General features: G+C 38.3%; 1 protein-coding gene across 1 annotated transcript in view; it reads right to left on the bottom strand.

Moving 5' to 3' along the window:
• Positions 1 to 864: 864 nt before the first annotated feature.
• Positions 865 to 17515, bottom strand: part of aacs (acetoacetyl-CoA synthetase) — a 29148-nt gene continuing 12497 nt past the window's right edge. Inside the window, exons 9-18 of the mRNA XM_079475786.1 lie at positions 16662 to 16742; positions 16458 to 16582; positions 12361 to 12425; positions 8917 to 9039; positions 6777 to 6890; positions 6387 to 6512; positions 5732 to 5801; positions 4117 to 4175; positions 3632 to 3834; positions 865 to 3517 (exon numbers count right to left, since the gene is read on the bottom strand). Of these exons, the coding sequence (XP_079331912.1) occupies positions 3380 to 3517; positions 3632 to 3834; positions 4117 to 4175; positions 5732 to 5801; positions 6387 to 6512; positions 6777 to 6890; positions 8917 to 9039; positions 12361 to 12425; positions 16458 to 16582; positions 16662 to 16742 (1104 nt within the window). The 3' untranslated portion in view covers positions 865 to 3379. The remainder of the gene's footprint in view (positions 3518 to 3631; positions 3835 to 4116; positions 4176 to 5731; positions 5802 to 6386; positions 6513 to 6776; positions 6891 to 8916; positions 9040 to 12360; positions 12426 to 16457; positions 16583 to 16661; positions 16743 to 17515) is intronic.

The raw sequence follows: 17515 nt of genomic DNA, 5'->3' as shown, positions 1-17515 counted from the left end.
ACGGATTGTATGAGCGAGCGCATGTACGCATCTCATTGTGCATGTGATCAGAAGCCACGTCACACCAGGATTCTGCAGCGTTCTGCATTTTGTCTCAGAAAGCAAAAATATCAAAAGATGACTTAATGGAATGCAGGACCGTCCCCATCAGCCCACCCCTCTGTGTTAATGTCTCTGTCAGAACCCGTCTGCTTTCTTCCATCCGCTCCGAGATGAATACCCCCTACCCTTCCATTTAAACACACACTCGCACTCCAGATGTAAAGTGCTCCATGCAAGTGGCCGGTCGGCAGATTACATGTTGAGCGGAGGCAATTTGCAGAAGGACAAGCCTGAACGTTTCAATCATATCGAGAAAGACAGGTGACAACACATCACAGACACAGACCCACTCGTGCACCTGACCCGTCCTCCTTCGATGTACCTCCGAATTGAACCTGCGCAAATTTGCCTCTTCTTTTCCCACTGCAAATGACGGCATTCGTATGGGGATGGTGTTGTCTGATCTTTGAAACCTCTCATTTAAGTTCAGGCCACCTCTCGCTCTTCCTCTCTTTGAAATGAGATCGGATTTCATTTTGATCATCACATTGAAAACATCAGGGTGGATCTGGTTTGAAATGAGACGACCGAAAGCATCTCTCTGTGCCTTTTATTTTTAAGAGGTCTTCTAGACTGCTGCAGTGACGGGCGTGTTCAGAAGCACAGAAAATCGAACTGTATATGATGTTCTGTACAATTAAAATCATACTTTTATTATTTATTACTTGATTAAATGTAACAGTTAAAATCATAATCTACTCCACTGCAAATAGCAAACTGCAATTTAAAACAAGCTCAATAAAAAAACGGGTGCAATCCATTGAGTTCTTATAAGATTTTTTTTATTATAAGAACAATAAGCAACTTTATACATGAAATATGTTCTTTGTGGACTCCACTTAAATGGTCCATTGATATATAGGCATAATATATTTGTACAAATATATTCTCAACTATATTAGTATTCATTATTCACATTAATCTATGTGCAATATTATTTCAACGCATGAATATAACGAGAGCCGTTCAGAAGAGAGCAGCACCTTTCAATTACTAGTACTACACCGAATACATTTACGTTAATGTAAGACAACATCAATGACCCTAAACAAAACCTTATGGATGAAATATTACCTCCAGTATTTCCATTTACATGCATAAAAAAACCAACATCATCATAAATGGAACAGACATCCTGGGAATGCTCATGAAATTGAGTATAGAAAAATGATTTGTAGTGCATGTCAATAGAAGTTATTGTGAGGGAAACACATACACAGAAAAATCCAGGGTCACTATCAAATAAATAGGATTTGGTAGCTTTTTATATTCAAAACTGATACGAGATAGGGCATATGGTGGCAAATAGGTGGCCATGAGGTGAAGCAGACCCTGCCCTGCTTGTGTGAACCGGAAAAGAGGACTGATTTGATTCAACTGCTTACCATCTGCGCCACTACACAAAATGATTTGAAAAAGTAGCCGTTGAAATGGACTTGCAATGCTTTTCATTACGTTTAGCATCTCGTGTACAAAACCTCCCCAAAACATGTAACACGGGCTAGTAAACGTTTGTGTAGGAAGACCTCAATAAGGTCACAGGTTGGTAAATCTATTTCCAACATGCAACAGAACCAGACATCTCATTTTAAGAAAGCAAAATACCTTTTTTAAATAAAATGGTCACACGCCTCTGAAAAAGATGATGGCTTTTAGCTCAAGACAGCCGTGATAGACTGAAATGCACATCAAATACTAGTCTGAAGGGCTTGTCTGTTGTAAACAACTGCTGAAATAGCATCACGCACAAAATGAATGCTAAATTGAGTTAAAATGCCACATACTCTGGCTTTTGGAGTAGCTGCAGCATAACTGTTCTTTTAACTTTACTGAAACTACTCATTTGCTGCAAGGTGCTGTTCTAAATTCAGTTTAACGTGTTTACGCGTCGATACACCTTTTGGGGACATGTTGCAAAACGAGTATAAATGCACAATCGGAGCATGAGCGTGTCATATTGTTTATCTTCCATTTAGGTTTTAGGTCATTGTAAATAGTGTGGCCTCATAAATTGCTTTTCATTATGCTTTTTGGATATAATTTCCTGCAACATTCTTCACTTCGGATTTTCACCACCTTAGCAAACCAACACAGCTTTTTTAAAGGTGTACATGCTCAGATGATAAATATGACAGGGAGGACTATGAAAAGTAACAAAGGAATTATTTCACGGTGTGGACAGCAGAAAACAGATTTGAAAGATGGCAAATACATCACTGTATGATAAGACTCCAACGGTGAGGATGAACTTCAGATGTTGACACAATCCCGTCTCCTTTCAAAGGGACAGTTCACCCAAAGATTCTGTCATCATTTAATCACCATCAGGTTGTTTCAATCCTGTATAAATATATTTGGAAGAATGTCAGTAACTTACTAGTAGGGAAAATAAATACATGGTCTGGTGACATTCTTACAAATATCTTCCTTTGTGTTTAGTAGAACAAAGACATTTGTAAATGTTTGCAACAATCTGAGGGTGAGGAAATGACAGAATTTTCATTTTTGGGTGAACTATCCCTTTAATCTCAGATTTAATATAAGAAAACAAACACTTCTGTTAAAGGACATACGTTTAACACATAACACAAGCAGCTCATGCTGTATCTTTATAGATCAAAAAATATAAGTAAACTGCTTAGGTCAGTGTCATATTAGGTTCCGCTCTTAGTCTTAAATATTACGACTCACTCCAAAAATACAGCACATTACACCACTTACTGTAGTAACAGGATATACTTAATATAGTTTAATCCTATAACACTGTGTCAGGATTGGGAAACAAATTTTGTTGACATAATTCAGTAACATATCAGTGTATTTGACTCAGTAAAATTAGTGTTTTAATAGCCAGACAAAAACTTTAGAAGTTTTAAAGGTGCAATGAGTCAGAAGAGCGAAGCTAAAATATAGCACTGAGACGGTAAGGAATAAAACCAATTCAGAAAAAGTGTTGCATGAGTTTGAGACGTCTGAGAACATTTGTTGAATTCAATAACAGGAGCTGATAAAATGTCTCTTGGCGGTGCAAGTTCTCTGGAATCTCAATGCTGTTCTCAAACTTCTGGAAGAATAATATGTACAGACACTCGCGGTTCCACTCTGTAGTTGAGTTTGGAAATCACAACAGGTGGATAAAATCTAGAGAGCTCAGATGTTTGAAAGCTCGACAGTCAGATGGTCCAATGCTCCAAAGGGTATCTTGAAAATCTGTACCTTATAAAGGTGCCTCAGAAATGCTGCACCCTGGGTCTTGAGTTCGGATATTTTGTACATTTCAGAAGTTCTGGAGTTCAGGCAAGTTCTTGTAGAGGTCTAAGGAGTCGGGGTTGGAGAAGGCTCCTCGCTGAGTCACCTCCTTACCTGCTACCACCTGCTTTACCGCAACTTCAACCTTCTTACCGCTGATTGTATACTGCAGATGAGCAGAAAGCAAAATCAATACGACTGAAAAGTACATTGAGAGGTTAGAAAAGAAAACAGAAGCAGAAGTAGAAGCAGGAGAAAGATTAAGTGCAACCCCGCTCACCGGGATGTCCTTGGTCTCCAGTATCAATGCTGGCACGTGTCGGGCGGACAGAGCGATTCTGATAGCGCTACGGATCTTCCCCACTAACTCTTGACTGAAGGTTTTATTAGGTCCCATCTTCAAGAACAGAATCACCCTCTCTTCTCCATCACTGTTGTACTGAGGGACACAAAGGCTGTCGGATACTTCCTCAAAGGCCTCCACTGGTAGAAAAGATGGGATGACAAGAATCCTTTAGATTTGAAAAGCTAGTTGCTCGGCACATGCTAAAACGGATATAAAGACTGGCTTTGTGAACAGTTTAAATAAACAGTTATTGGTTATGTTCGGTTGTCAGTTTGAGGTAAGTTTGGGACATTTGAATGATGGCTTGGTCCTTCATTTCCAGTCAAAAGCTAGTTGAAAACATCTAGAACTTCAAGCTGGTCCAGACAAGCCTGAACTGCTTTTATCTTATGAGGAAAAATGCAAAACGTATGTCTCACCAATATTATATATTTCCGAGCTCCCAAATCGAACGCCATTTGGATTCAAGGTTCCATCACTGACAAAAATGCAGACAAACAAAATATATCTTGTTTTGATCATTTTGATCACCTTCAATGGCATTTTAACATCTGACCCTGAAAATTACTAACAATATTGTACAATACTTCAACAATAATTAAGTAGCCAATACATATTAATGTAGGTTGTGCCATGATTAATCGCACCAAGGAATAAAACATATGTCTGTGCATATTTATTTTGTATTTTTAAACAAATACACATACATATATATATATATATATATATATATATAAAGGGAAAACACACTACATGGTGTTTTATATAACAAGTAAAATTATTCTAGTAAATAATATTTAATAAATCCAGTTTCCGGGTTGTTTATTTAGCATATTTAGCAATTTGAGTAAATGCTTTGCTGAAAAGATGTATCTTTAATCTAGATTTAAATTGGGCGAGTGTGTCTGATCCTCGAATAATATCAGGAAGGCTTTTCCAGAGTTTAGGTGCTACGTATGAGAAAGCTCGACCCCCTTTGGTGGATTTAGTTATTCTAGGTATTATCAAAAGTCCTGCGTTTTGAGATCTTAGAGAGCGTGATGGGTTGTAGTGTGATAGAAGCTCTGTTAGGTAGGTAGGGGCCAAACCCTTTAAGGCTTTATAAGTGATTAAAAGAACTTTAAAGTCAATACGATACTTAATGGGTAGCCAGTGAAGGGTTGATAAAATTGGGGTTATGTGATCGTATTTTCTGTACCTGGTCAGAACTCTGGCAGCTGCGTTCTGAACTAACTGTAGTTTGTTTATTGATGATGCAGGACAAACACTAAGTAGTGCATTACAGTGGTCAAGTCTTGAGGTCATAAATGCATGAACAAGCTTCTCCGCATCAGCAACACATAGAATATTTCGTAACTTGGTAACATTTCTAAGGTGGAAAAATGCTTTTGTGTTGTGAAATTTGAGATGTGATTTCGAAATGACAGGTTGCTGTCTAATATAACGCCTAGATCTTTTACTGTATTTGTTGGAGTAACAGTACATCCTTCAATTTGCAGATTATATTCGGTTATAAATAATCGGTTTACGTGTCTTTGGTCCGATAAGTAATATTTCTGTTTTATTCGAATTTAAAAGAAGGAAATTACAAGTCATCCAATGGTTTATATCTTCAATGCACTCTGCCAATTTGGATAGCTGGAGGGAATCATCTGATCTTGATGAGATATACAGCTGGGCATCATCTGCATAGACTCGGGTGTTATAAATCTGTCAACTGGCTTTCTGTTGAGTATTGTTCTGTTCCAATATTCAACATGTTGAATATTAAGATTCGTGGCAGCTCCAATGTTCTTCTGATCAGGTTCATTCACTCTTAACACACATCGCACCACAGGGGAATCTGATCAGATTATTTTAAGAGCCGTTTAAGATCATCCAAACTTTATGATTGATATTGCATGCGCTTATAAACAAAAAATGTATATGCACAGACACCTATTATTATAAACACAAACTTTGATTCTGGATGTGATTAATCGTGGAACAGCCCTCAGGAGCCATTAAAGGAGATACACATATAGAGAAACTCACCTTCGTCCCAACATGACAACTCCACCAGTCTTAGGATTTATTTTACAGTAGTCACCATGAGCCCAGACTCCTGAATGAACAGGTACATTCATTAACACTGTAGTTTGAGTAAGAAGTATAGACAGAAGCGGCAACTGTGTATCTAAGCAGAAATGTCTGTGATAGTTAATGATGCTGAACGGTCCAGATCGGCCTTTCCTGCATCTTAAAACTGACAGCAATAAAGATTCAAGGAGACTTTTCTCATGCTAACAAAAAGCCTTTCTTTCTTTTCAGCCTCATTTAATCAATACAGTGAAAAAACTGCAGTTCTCGTTCAACCTCAAGCGGCGTGTTTGTTTTCCAAATTAGAAGGACGACTCAAAACTTAAAGGGATAGTTCACTCAAAAAAGAAATGATCTTTATGACACATTATTTCTGTAGAACACAAAAGGAAGATATTTTGAAAAAATAAGTCAATGAGGATCAGTGTTGGTTACCAACATTCTTCAAAATATATTTTCAGGGTTCTGGAGAAATAAGAAAGTCACACAGGTTTGGAGTGACATAATGATCAGTGAATGATGAAAGAATTTTCAATTTTTTCGTGAACTATCCCTTCAAGGGCGTTGATGAAGAGAGCAGAGTGCATGTAAGGAATGAGGTGAAGTGAACCTGGAAAGGAGGAAAAATAGGCTTTGTGGTATTTGCTGCCGTTCTCATCGTTCCAGAAATGAGTGGGCTGGCATGGGATGGGCTTCAAACACACCAGCTCTCCACTTTGACCCCAAACGGGCATTCCTGAGACATAAACAAATACAAAATGCATCAGGGTTATTAAAGCAATAAGATGATGTTTCCAGTCATACTGTTTTGCCAAACATACTATATCAATGTATGTACATTTTCTGTGGGGCGTGAGTTCATGGGTGAGGGAATATCAGCTTTCACAATGGCTTCACATGTAGCTCATCAAATCACAAGCACTATCAATTTCAGAAAAAAACGAACAAAAGCCAACATTGATACCATAAAATCAGAGATAATCATTAAACCGTATTTCACCTTCAAGGCTCCAGGACTCCACGGCCATGCCGAGGTTTCGAGCCTGGATTTCTCCTCTGTACACGGGTACCGTCGTATTCTGACCCATGAAGCATGAAATTATGTCTGTGCCACCTGAGGAAACATTTAGGATGCTAAGATACAGTTTCAAAGACGGTTGAATGTTGCACACTAGAGAATCTCGCGGCTTAGAGGGACTGTCGTGTGTATCGGTATGGCTCAAACTACCTCTTTGCAAGTTGTGTGTAGTTTTATAAATAGATTAGCGCTTAACTACGGTCAACTTCATCATAACTAAAGCGATAGACAAAGTGATATTAATCGCAAACACAATCAGGATTTACTGGAGTGCCCTCAGTAGGGTGAGTAATCAGAGTTTGTGTGAGCCATTAGGATGCAAGGGGGAAAAGCATAGAAGGATATGAAGAGGAAAGAGGTACCTGCAACCCAAAAGAGAAAGCGAGACAATACCCATTTTGAAATAATGAGGTTACAAAGAGAAAAACAGGACATAGTAATTTAAAAATGTAAGTTAGATTATAAAAAACAAAACAAAAGCAGATGAAATAGACAGACACACATTCATCAGCCTGTCTATTGTCCAGGCAACGTCTCCATGTCTGTGACAGATGGTGGGCGATATTGGGGGGGTCCTATTGGATTCAGGTGATTCTGGATGGCAGAAAGTGTTAAAGTTTCCAGCTGCCCTGCGGAGCACAGGAGTCCGACTGGCACGGTAACAGGAGCAGCGGGAAACAGACCCCGTCACATATGCTTCGCTCGACACCGAGGTCAAGGTCAAATCCGCCTCGGGTTGGTGGACGTCACGCTTCCGAGGGGAGCAGGCGGTTGGCTCGGGCTGGACAGAGAAAGCAGTTTGGTAGGGCAGTGAGGCTATCTGAGCTCAGGGCCGTTTCGGAGCGGTTGTTTTCTTAGCAGAGGTCTTTAGGTAGCTTGACATTTGAGAAACCTCTGGAATCAAGCAACGTCATTCAAAACGTTTTTTGGTGAAATGATGCGGCTCGTGGTGTTGCAAACGCGTCAATTGCGAATGAGAGCGCTGTCATGCTCATAGAATTGATCCAAATGGCAAGTCAAACAGCTTTCGCGTTGGATTTATGCAAAAACGGTTTCTGAAGGTTTTGAAATCTCTCTGTCACTCAATGAAGATCATTCGATTACATTGCCATCAACTCCAGAAATAGTCCGTTTGTAAATACAATCATTTCACCTTACCTTTTTTCTCACCACAATTTACTACACTTATCTTTGTAACCATGTAAAATATCATAAATATCACTTATGAGTTACCGTTATTACAGTAACACTTAAATATATGTATGATATAGACCATTTTGCAAGATGTAAACACTGGTCCAGAAGCACTTCTGTTTTGTTGTTGTTTAATTCTTCCATATATAATAATAAAATCTAACATTTTGATTCAATTATAAATATTCCGTGGGTTGTAAACGTTCGTGTAGTGTGAAAAACTGAAACAGGAAGTTCGTCTGAACCAGCGTTGCTTACGTTTTGCAAAGTGATCTATACATTTATTTTTCAGATGGCCAGGTTACCACTGTTTATTTCTATTTTATGTGCTTTTAATCTGTTTTGTATGGGGCAATATCCCCACTGCTCAACCGAAGACCCAAAATGGATAATCTGCAACTTCCTCGTCTCTAATGAGTCGTGCAGGATAAGGGCGCTCCACATAAGAAGTTAAATAACGAATAGTTTGAAAGGCTCCTTCTGAATAAAGTGACTGTAGCAGGCTGTCGCTGACCTGCCATGAGAGCAAAGCTCATCTGGTGAAACCGCAGGGAGAGACTGGGCACAGGTGCTGTGTGAGAGAGCCATGCTGCGAGACCCCAGTCACAAACACACACGCACGCACGCAAAATCAGCAGTCAACCACAGCTGTTAGCGCTGATGCTAATTTGTTTCCGCAGTGCCTGGCGGCCAAGAGATCACACTGCCACACACACATTATGTAAAGGGAAGCGCTATCATGAAAATGTAGGAAAAGATAAGTGATGAAGGAAGGAGAGCAAATGAGTGAAAAATATTAAACAAAGATACGGCATACAAGTGTATATACTTTATATATACAGTATATATTGAGTTATATAAATCCTACCTGATATGGATCCCAGGAGCACATTGTTTTTGATACAGCGGTACACATACTCATAGCTCTGAGGCTTGAGAGGAGATCCTGTGGACAGCAGGGTGTGAAGAGTCTGCAGGTTGTGTGTGTTTGCTGCAGATAGACGAGAAAGTGGGACAAAATATATGAGCGACAAGGTGAAGCAACAATTCACTGTGACACTTCTCAACGATTAAAAAAAACACGCTTTACAATTCTAGCTTAAAAATATTTCAGAATGTTCTACCATCGCGCCATCCCAGATACAATTATTAATTGTTTTCTTTAACAAAAGTCAGTTGAAGAAAGGAAGCCACGTACATATTTTGTTATTATAGTTTGCTGAAACTATTAAAACATTTCTGTTAATTGAAATCAATGAATATGTCGCCCTATATATTATTTGAAAAATGTCAACTAAAGAAAATAGAAAGCTTGCGTTAGCAATAGTTAAGGCTCTAAAATTATTCATTGAAATAAAAAACAAAAGCTGCACTGATACTAAATTTCTGAGAGCCGATTATTAAGTGTGATATCTAATGATGCAGATACAGATTCGGAAAAATTAATAAATCCTTCCTAACATTTTGAATGTTATAAATTAATTCACTATTAATTTTAAACATCAAACTGGTGATGTTCACCATTTTCTATATAAAGAGCACAAATTGGCTGAATTTTCCTGTCCTATTTTAATTGACAGGACATATGGGCCCTGATCATACTTTTTAAACTATCGGCCAATAATTGAAAAAATAACTTTTAATGACCGGTACAGAATATTGGCCGACATATTGGTGCATCCCTAAACAACTTAATAAAAGTAAATAAAAATTATATAGCAATAGGAAAAAAGCTTAAACATAAAATTACAAAAGCATATAAGACAACTGCCAAAAGAAAATGTACTTAAAACAACAAACTAATAAGAAGAAGCATGCATACACCTCAACCAACTTGAGCAAGAGAGAGAGAGAGCACTGCGTTCGCGAAATTCAGCTGAGTTTGTTTGTTCACCGCATTTTGGTAAGGAATCTTATATAGACGGTGGATATAACGCTGGATTCTGAGATCGTTTGAAACTGATATATGGAGCAGTCCCAGCGCTAAAAGAGCCGGTCATAAGTGACACTGAGTCATATGTCTGTGTTTTGTTGGCAATCGGCACATAAGGTACACAACACAAACTTATAGCCAACAGTTATGCAGAGATAATGCAATGATCTATTGTGTGCTCATGCTGTAGTCCCGCCCCCCCTACACACGATCCGGGCTCGCCAGTATTCAGAAATAATCGTTTGTATAATTAAATTTGTTTTTATGATTAAACTAAAGACCCTTCGAAGATACCAAGTATGCAATGCTACTCTATAAATACTCAAGATTAATATGAGATTGGCATTAATTGCGTGTTACTTCCGCTTTAACAGTTTGTTTTCTACATGTTATATTTGCTGTCACACCATTACATGTACGGTATATGGTGCATATACAGAAAATATATCAGAAAGATATGTGCTATGCTACACTATGCCCCGGCCTCATCTTTAGATCTTTATTTAAGATAAAGCACAATAAAGCTCAGCTAACTGTAATCTCTATTCAGACATGTTTTGTAGTCTGAAGGCAGGCGGATGTGGGTCACAGTTCTCAGAATGAAACTATGCTGAAATTCATGCAGGCAACAAGCCAGGCCACCCGCCTGGGGTCCCGTGTAGAGAGGGTCTCTCGCCCTGGTTATCAGAGCAAGTCCCACACCCCACAGGCTAACAGGTGTCGCTCTAAAATGTCAAGCAGCCAAAAAGAGCAGCAGAGGGCCAGGAAACACTAATCTGACCCCCAACACACACCCATACGTACAGCCCACTATCCCACATACAGCATACAAATCCAACTCCACATCACGTACAATCAAACAGCTTAACCTTTCACAGACGACATGAAATGCCACCAGCAACACATTTAAAGGGATATTTCACTACCAAATAAAAATTTGCCCATAGTTTTACTCACCCTCAAGGTATCCTAGCTGAATATAGTTATCTTCTGGAAGAATAATCCAGTCAGAGTTATAATACCAAGTATCATTTTGCTTCCAAGCGGTAGAGTGGGAGTGAATGGGTGTGGACTTTTTGAAGCTCCAAAAAGTGCATCCATCAATCAAAGAACTGCTTGACGCAGCTCCGTGGTCTTAACAAGGATCTTCTGAAGCAAATTTGAAAAATTGATGCATTTGTTAAAGAGAAATATCCATATTGACAACGCTATTAACGTTGATGTCTAGCTTCCATTATCTCTCAAAGGTACGTGAACCAGAGGCTTGTTCTTCTGGCAGATGACACAGGCATAAATACCGGTGACGAAAGCTGCCTTTAATTTTTTTTAGCTAATGGGATAGTATCTACTCTGGCAGGAGATTTCGTCCCCGTCATTTGCTTTAACTTATCGGTTCGCTTCAGAAGACCCTTGTTAAGACCACTGAACCGTGTCGAGCGGTTCTTTGATTGATGGATGCGCTTTTTGGAGCTTCAAAAAATCAACACCTTTTCACTACCGTTCTGCTGCTTGGAAGCAAAATAATACGTGGTATAATAACTCTGACTGCATTATTCCTCCAGAAGAAAACCATATTAAGATAGGATACCTTGAGGGTGAGTAAAACAGGGGGAAATTTTGTTTTGGCAGTAAAATATCCCTTTAATGTGACGCATTTTTGAATATGTAAAATGACATTGTTTCCTGGTTTTTTCTACATGTGTCATTACTATTTGTATTAATATAGATTTACTGTAAAGCTGCTTTGCAACAATGCAAAACTGTGAAAAGCGGTATGGAAATAAATTGAAATTTAAATAGTGTTCTGTAGGGAAGAATTTTGTGTCTTTGGATTATGGAAGAACAGTGATGGTTTTTCTGTCCACGTTGCCTCGGCTATATTCCAGTTAGTATCTGGTGTTTCTCTATAGACGGCCATCAAAATTAGCCACATATTTAGCTGTCGATTATTTGAAGGGTGTAAAATTGACTTTTATAAAAAGTGGTTTACTGCATAGGAAACCAACTGCACAGAGCTGTGTCTATAACCAAGGTTTCCCCTTTAAAATGCCCATTATTTGTAAAAAAAACTGTAACTCAATCGCTCTCCCGGGAGTCGTTACGCACAAACACTTCCACCTTCAGCTGTAAATTGCATTTTAATTCACTTTCACTCGCTCGTGTTATTGTTATATATTCATAAGCACGTACATGCGGTTTAGTGAATGACTCTGTGTTATCCAGAGGCTAAGGGGAAAAATAGGAAATTAATGCGTACTATGAAAGAAAAAGTATAAAAAATAAATAAGAGAGGCTGAGGGGGAGAGAGGGGGAACGAAGCAGCGAGAAGATGACAGACAGAAAGCAGGAGATTGTGATTTAACGGTTCTTTTTGCTTACCTGGATTTAGATTTCTCTCCTCCAACACAGACAGCCATTTCGCTCCAGTGCCAAAGATAGTGATTCTGTCAGTAAACAATGAAAAGAAAAATGTAAGGTTAACAATTAGCTGCAGGTTTTGTATGTATAAAATGAATCCGGCTCTTCGCAGATAGACCAGAAACCACCTTCAGGCCTTCAATCACTCAAAGAAAACCATCACACTATCCTGGACCGGTCTCCCACTTGAAGTTCAAAACTCTGTGGCTAGAATACAAGACCACCTCTGGGTCTACTCTTCACCCCTCTTCTACACTTCAAATTAATATTCATATGCACTACCATCCAAGGGACACCTGGAGATAAACGTTTGTTTGCCAAAACTACTTTCATTGCTTTGATGATGCAATGAAAGGCAAACCTTCACCCGAAAAAAAGCATCTACTGCTTTGTTTGCGTTCGTAATTCATTTTGTATAGAAAGAACGTGGAAACGAGATGGAGAAAAGAAACAAGCTGTACTCGCACAAGCACACACACACAGTGTTAGGCTGCGACAAAACGAAAATCTAATTTCCACAGCGCTCTTGATCTCTCACGTCTGACTGTAGGACACAGCGTGTAACGTGTTCAGTGTCAATGAGGTGGAATTGATCTAAATGGCGTGTTGACCTGCAGAGGACTCGGTCAGCCATTTTGTGATAGAATCGGTTAGGGTCAGAAATCTGAGGCCGGAGGTCACGGCAGTGCAATATCTGAAGAGCACAGAGCAAACTAAATGCTGTCAACATGATTGTGTTGGTTGTAATCTCCATTTGTCTAGCGCAATAGACTTAAACAGAGATTACAATAAAAAAATAAAGTAGAGCGGCTCAACAGCAATATAATGTGTGAAAGTTAGTTAAAGGGATAGTTCACTCGAAAAACTAATTCTGTCATGTTTTATTAACCCTAGTGTCGTTCAAATCCAAATCCTGTATATGACTCTTTTTTCTGTGGAACACAAAAGAAGATATTTCGAGCAATGTCTCGGTGGTTTTGTGTCCAAACAATGGAAGTCAATGAGGGCCAGTGTTGTTTGCTTCCTAACATTCATCAAAACATCATATAGGTTTGTAATGATACGTTCTAAGAAATAAAAGTCACAAGAAAGCAATATTAGTAATATAGAAAAGATTCCTTTAAATTGCACTGAAGTAACTAAAGCAATTAAACATCCATCTATACTTTCCCCATCTCTCGCACCAATTCTCTCTCTCTGTCTCAAAAAAGAGATGTCCCAAGTGTGGGCGGGTGTCATGACAACGTCCTGCTTGTGTTTGATTGGAGGCAGCTGGCAAGGTCTGGTTAGTAATTGGTTGCTTGGATGTAGGAACAGAATTCTATACAAAACGAAATGGAACGTGGCTTCACAAGCTAGATATCAGTCAGGGAAAATTTGAAAAACTTGCCGACGGCAATCTTAATGATATGATTCAACGGGGATGCTAGTATCTTATACATCAATAGAAATCATTCCAGGATTGCCTAGCTTGCTCATATTTAAGCAACCGAGCTTCTCTAAATATGCAGCTTGTTTATTTCTTTCAAGGAATGGCTACTTGAACGTATTTTGGGCACGTGAATAAGATCTGGTGGGGAAAGTACGCAAATACAAGTTAAAATCACAAATAGAAGTTAAAAAAGACTTCCATTGTAACACACAGCTATAGGACATATTTTAACCTTATCCAAAACAGTTATGTAGCGTGAGGTGATCACCATTGAACCACATCTTGCAAAAAACATATTTTTAAAACCCAAGTTTTGTGGTAAAATTAAAAATCTAAACTAGGAATACTGGATACTCTGTGCACACTGCAACTAAAGCCAGAAAACAACCACCCAATACTGAAAAAAAGTCTAGACACATGAATCTGACAGCTTGCGCATTCACCTTAAACCGAAGCGAAAGTATTCTGTCTGTTGTTTAACACATCAATGCAATCCACAAAGATATCCTTGGTTCTTTGCCTCCTGTTTCATGAAAGAAAAACAACTACCATTTTCTTTCCCAAAACAGCTTCGGCCTGAAACAGCAATATGGGACAAAGACAGAGTTGTCAAGCATGACCAAATCTCACAATGGCCCTTTGTGCGTCACATGTTTCACTAACATTCACCGCCTCTACGCAATGATTGAATATTGATCATTTAAAACGTTGAACACAATTAATGGGGAGCACCAAAAGATAAGAGTTAATCCAGGATCAGTCTATCCGAACAACGAAACATTACGAGAAAGAGACCATGTTTTATTTATTGTGCAATGGACGCTCTACCTTGGAAAGGTTGATTCAGTCTGAAATGATGATTAAATTAAGTTAAATTTGGGCTACAAATGTAGATAGTATGACCATATAAGTATATGATGTTTAAATAAGACACTTAACCCAAAATGTCCCATTTAAATTTAGAAGTCTTAAAGGTACAGTACCCAGTTTTATTAAAAGGTCCAGTGGGATGATCTATTGATAGATATGCAATATAATATACATAACTTTGTCTTCAGATGTGTATAAAGAGCTTACACAATGAGTACACAAATATGTTTTTATTAACTTAGCTATTTCTTTCTACATACACCACGGGTCCCCTTGTATATTTTTTCGCCATGTTCTGTCAGCCGTCATAGTGTTTCAAAAGGGTAGGTGAGTGCGCGGTTGGTTGCAATTCGCAACCTTGCCGCTAGATATTACTGACTGGACTATAAAGGTCCAGTGTGTTATCTTAAGGAGGATATATTGACAGAAATGCAATGGAATAGGGGTGTGATGAGACAATTATTCCACTTATCTGTGGAGTTCACGAGACGCGTGAAAGATTTTTAAACTTTTAAAGAAATCCTCAAAGAAGAAATATATAGGGAAAAATTGTCTCATATTCCCTGTAAAACCACAAAATGCAAAAAATGTAGCCATTATAAAATCATCTTGCACTTTATGAAAAAGAAATTAAAACTTCTATTTTAACAAATTACATTATGCAGTATAAACAATATGTAAACATTGCAAAATGTTTTGTCACAAACTTGACAGGTAGCAAGTGCACAAAAATGATGCTTTGTTTTCTTAACGGGTACAGCTTTTAGTAAAGAGCTGTGCTTGTTTTCTCTATATGATTTTGCATAGTGCTTGTGTTAGCAGAGGTGGCGTTCACACTGTCAATCCTCCTTCCTCCACTGACTGAACTGCGAGTGACTTCCTGTTTGATGCTCCGCACTTCCGTTTTGTATTTGTCACCATGTTAGAGGGCAAATTTCATAAACTAAACCTTAAAAGGGTTAGAAATAATGAGCATAGCAGTCATGTTTATAAATGTAAAATCTCAACTTCGTTAACTGTAGCAGGCAAAATGCTTAAAGAATCCGGGTCTGTTCCTACAACAAAAATGAAACCTCTTTGTTTCAATATCTGAAGTTTTAAATAAACACATACGGCCCAGAGGAATAATTTAATTGGTGTCACCAAAAAGTTTGTAACTCAAAATAAAAGAAAGACTGAATGCAAAGGCACAGGTGCTGTCTGCAAAATAACTCTTAAAGCTCAGAGACAATCTCAAGCTCTCCTGATATCAAAATATACAGACACATATGTTCCCGAAGCCATCCAAGCAACTCACATTTTTCTGTAACTAATGGAAAAGTGTGCATTTATTTGTGAGTGTGTTTGGCTTTTCCAAAACCGTCTCTATTTTCCTTCTCTTGGCAAAAGGCGAGACAATGAGACTAAGAATAGAGACTTTCATCAGCAGCCAAGGGAGCAGAAAATGAGCAAACACACACACGCTCTCCAACACAATGAGTGTGATCCCGAAGAACTCCGGTGTCTGTTGTACTTCGATCACTTCTGATCAATAACAGGTAAACTCTTAGAGGAACTCAATGCAACATCAGAGGTGGCCAATTAAACCGGCGTCTTTGAAACAGGTTGATGCAGTGATCCTGTGTCATTTTCACAAAGGGCAGAGCAGATGCTGGTGATAAGCACCGCCACACCTCGACCAATCACGGTGCGATGTGAAAGAAAAGTCTGACTTTGACACCTCTATTATAGTGTATCGCACACGTGCGCATCTTACCCAAGGTGGTCTACCAGGTCCCACATCACGTTGGCAGTGGGAACGAGAGGAGAACCATCATATAGAACTACGGTCGCCCCGACAGCCAAAGATGACATCAGCCAGTTCCACATCATCCAGCCCGTCTGCACACACACACAAAACATTACTGTCCTGTTTGACCCAAAGAGGTAAACATAGGACGTGTATCTCGCAATAACATACCGTAGTGTAGTATATGATGACATCATTGCTGGTCATGTTGCCATGGAGAATGTGTTCTTTAAGATGCTGAATGAGAGTGCCCTGTGAATTGAAGAATAAAGAAGGTAATATACAAATGTATTTAATGAAGCGTCTTCATTCACTTATACTGTTTCCGCGATGGCAATGAGCAACAAGCTACAATGGATTCTATCAGAACCTTTTTTTTACATTGTGTCGTGTGCGGTGTGTGACACGGTGTAACAACTAAGTGCAAATACCTCACATTTTTCATATTTCATCTTGATTATTCAAGGAGGATACATTTTGACCTGCACGCATAAATCATTTATAAAAACAAGGGCTGTTTAACATTTAATCTCATCCAGAATAAATGTTTGTGTTTAGATTATAAATCTGTGCACTGGGCATATTTACTTTGTTTTTAAAAAACAGACACACATACATGTTTATATTTAGGAAATATTTGCATTAAGTTTTTAAATATATTATAAAAGAAAACATGAATTCATTTTTTTATTTTATAATTTTTAAATATATACACGTGTTTTTAAATACATGCACGTGTGTATGTGTTTGTACTTTGGATATTGATTTTTTTTATAGTCATATCGTGGTTGTCCTTCTAAAACCTTCACTGTAAAAAATTGAATCTGTTATTTTTGTCAGATTTTCCATGTAAAATAAAAAAACTGAATTTTACAAAAAAGTAAAAAAGTATTTTTGAAATACAGTAAAAAAGGAAAAGTTAAAGAACACGGTTACAAGAAAAATGGGGAAAACTATTTAATATATATCCTATAATTTTACATTCTTTTACAGTCGTTTTTCCAGTTTAAAGAAAATGTTATTTT

The sequence above is a fragment of the Barbatula barbatula genome (genome assembly GCF_947034865.1).
Source record: "Barbatula barbatula genome assembly, chromosome: 2".
Taxonomy (NCBI): domain Eukaryota; kingdom Metazoa; phylum Chordata; class Actinopteri; order Cypriniformes; family Nemacheilidae; genus Barbatula; species Barbatula barbatula.
Note: the sequence above shows the minus strand (reverse complement) of the source record. Positions and strands in the feature narration are given on the sequence as shown.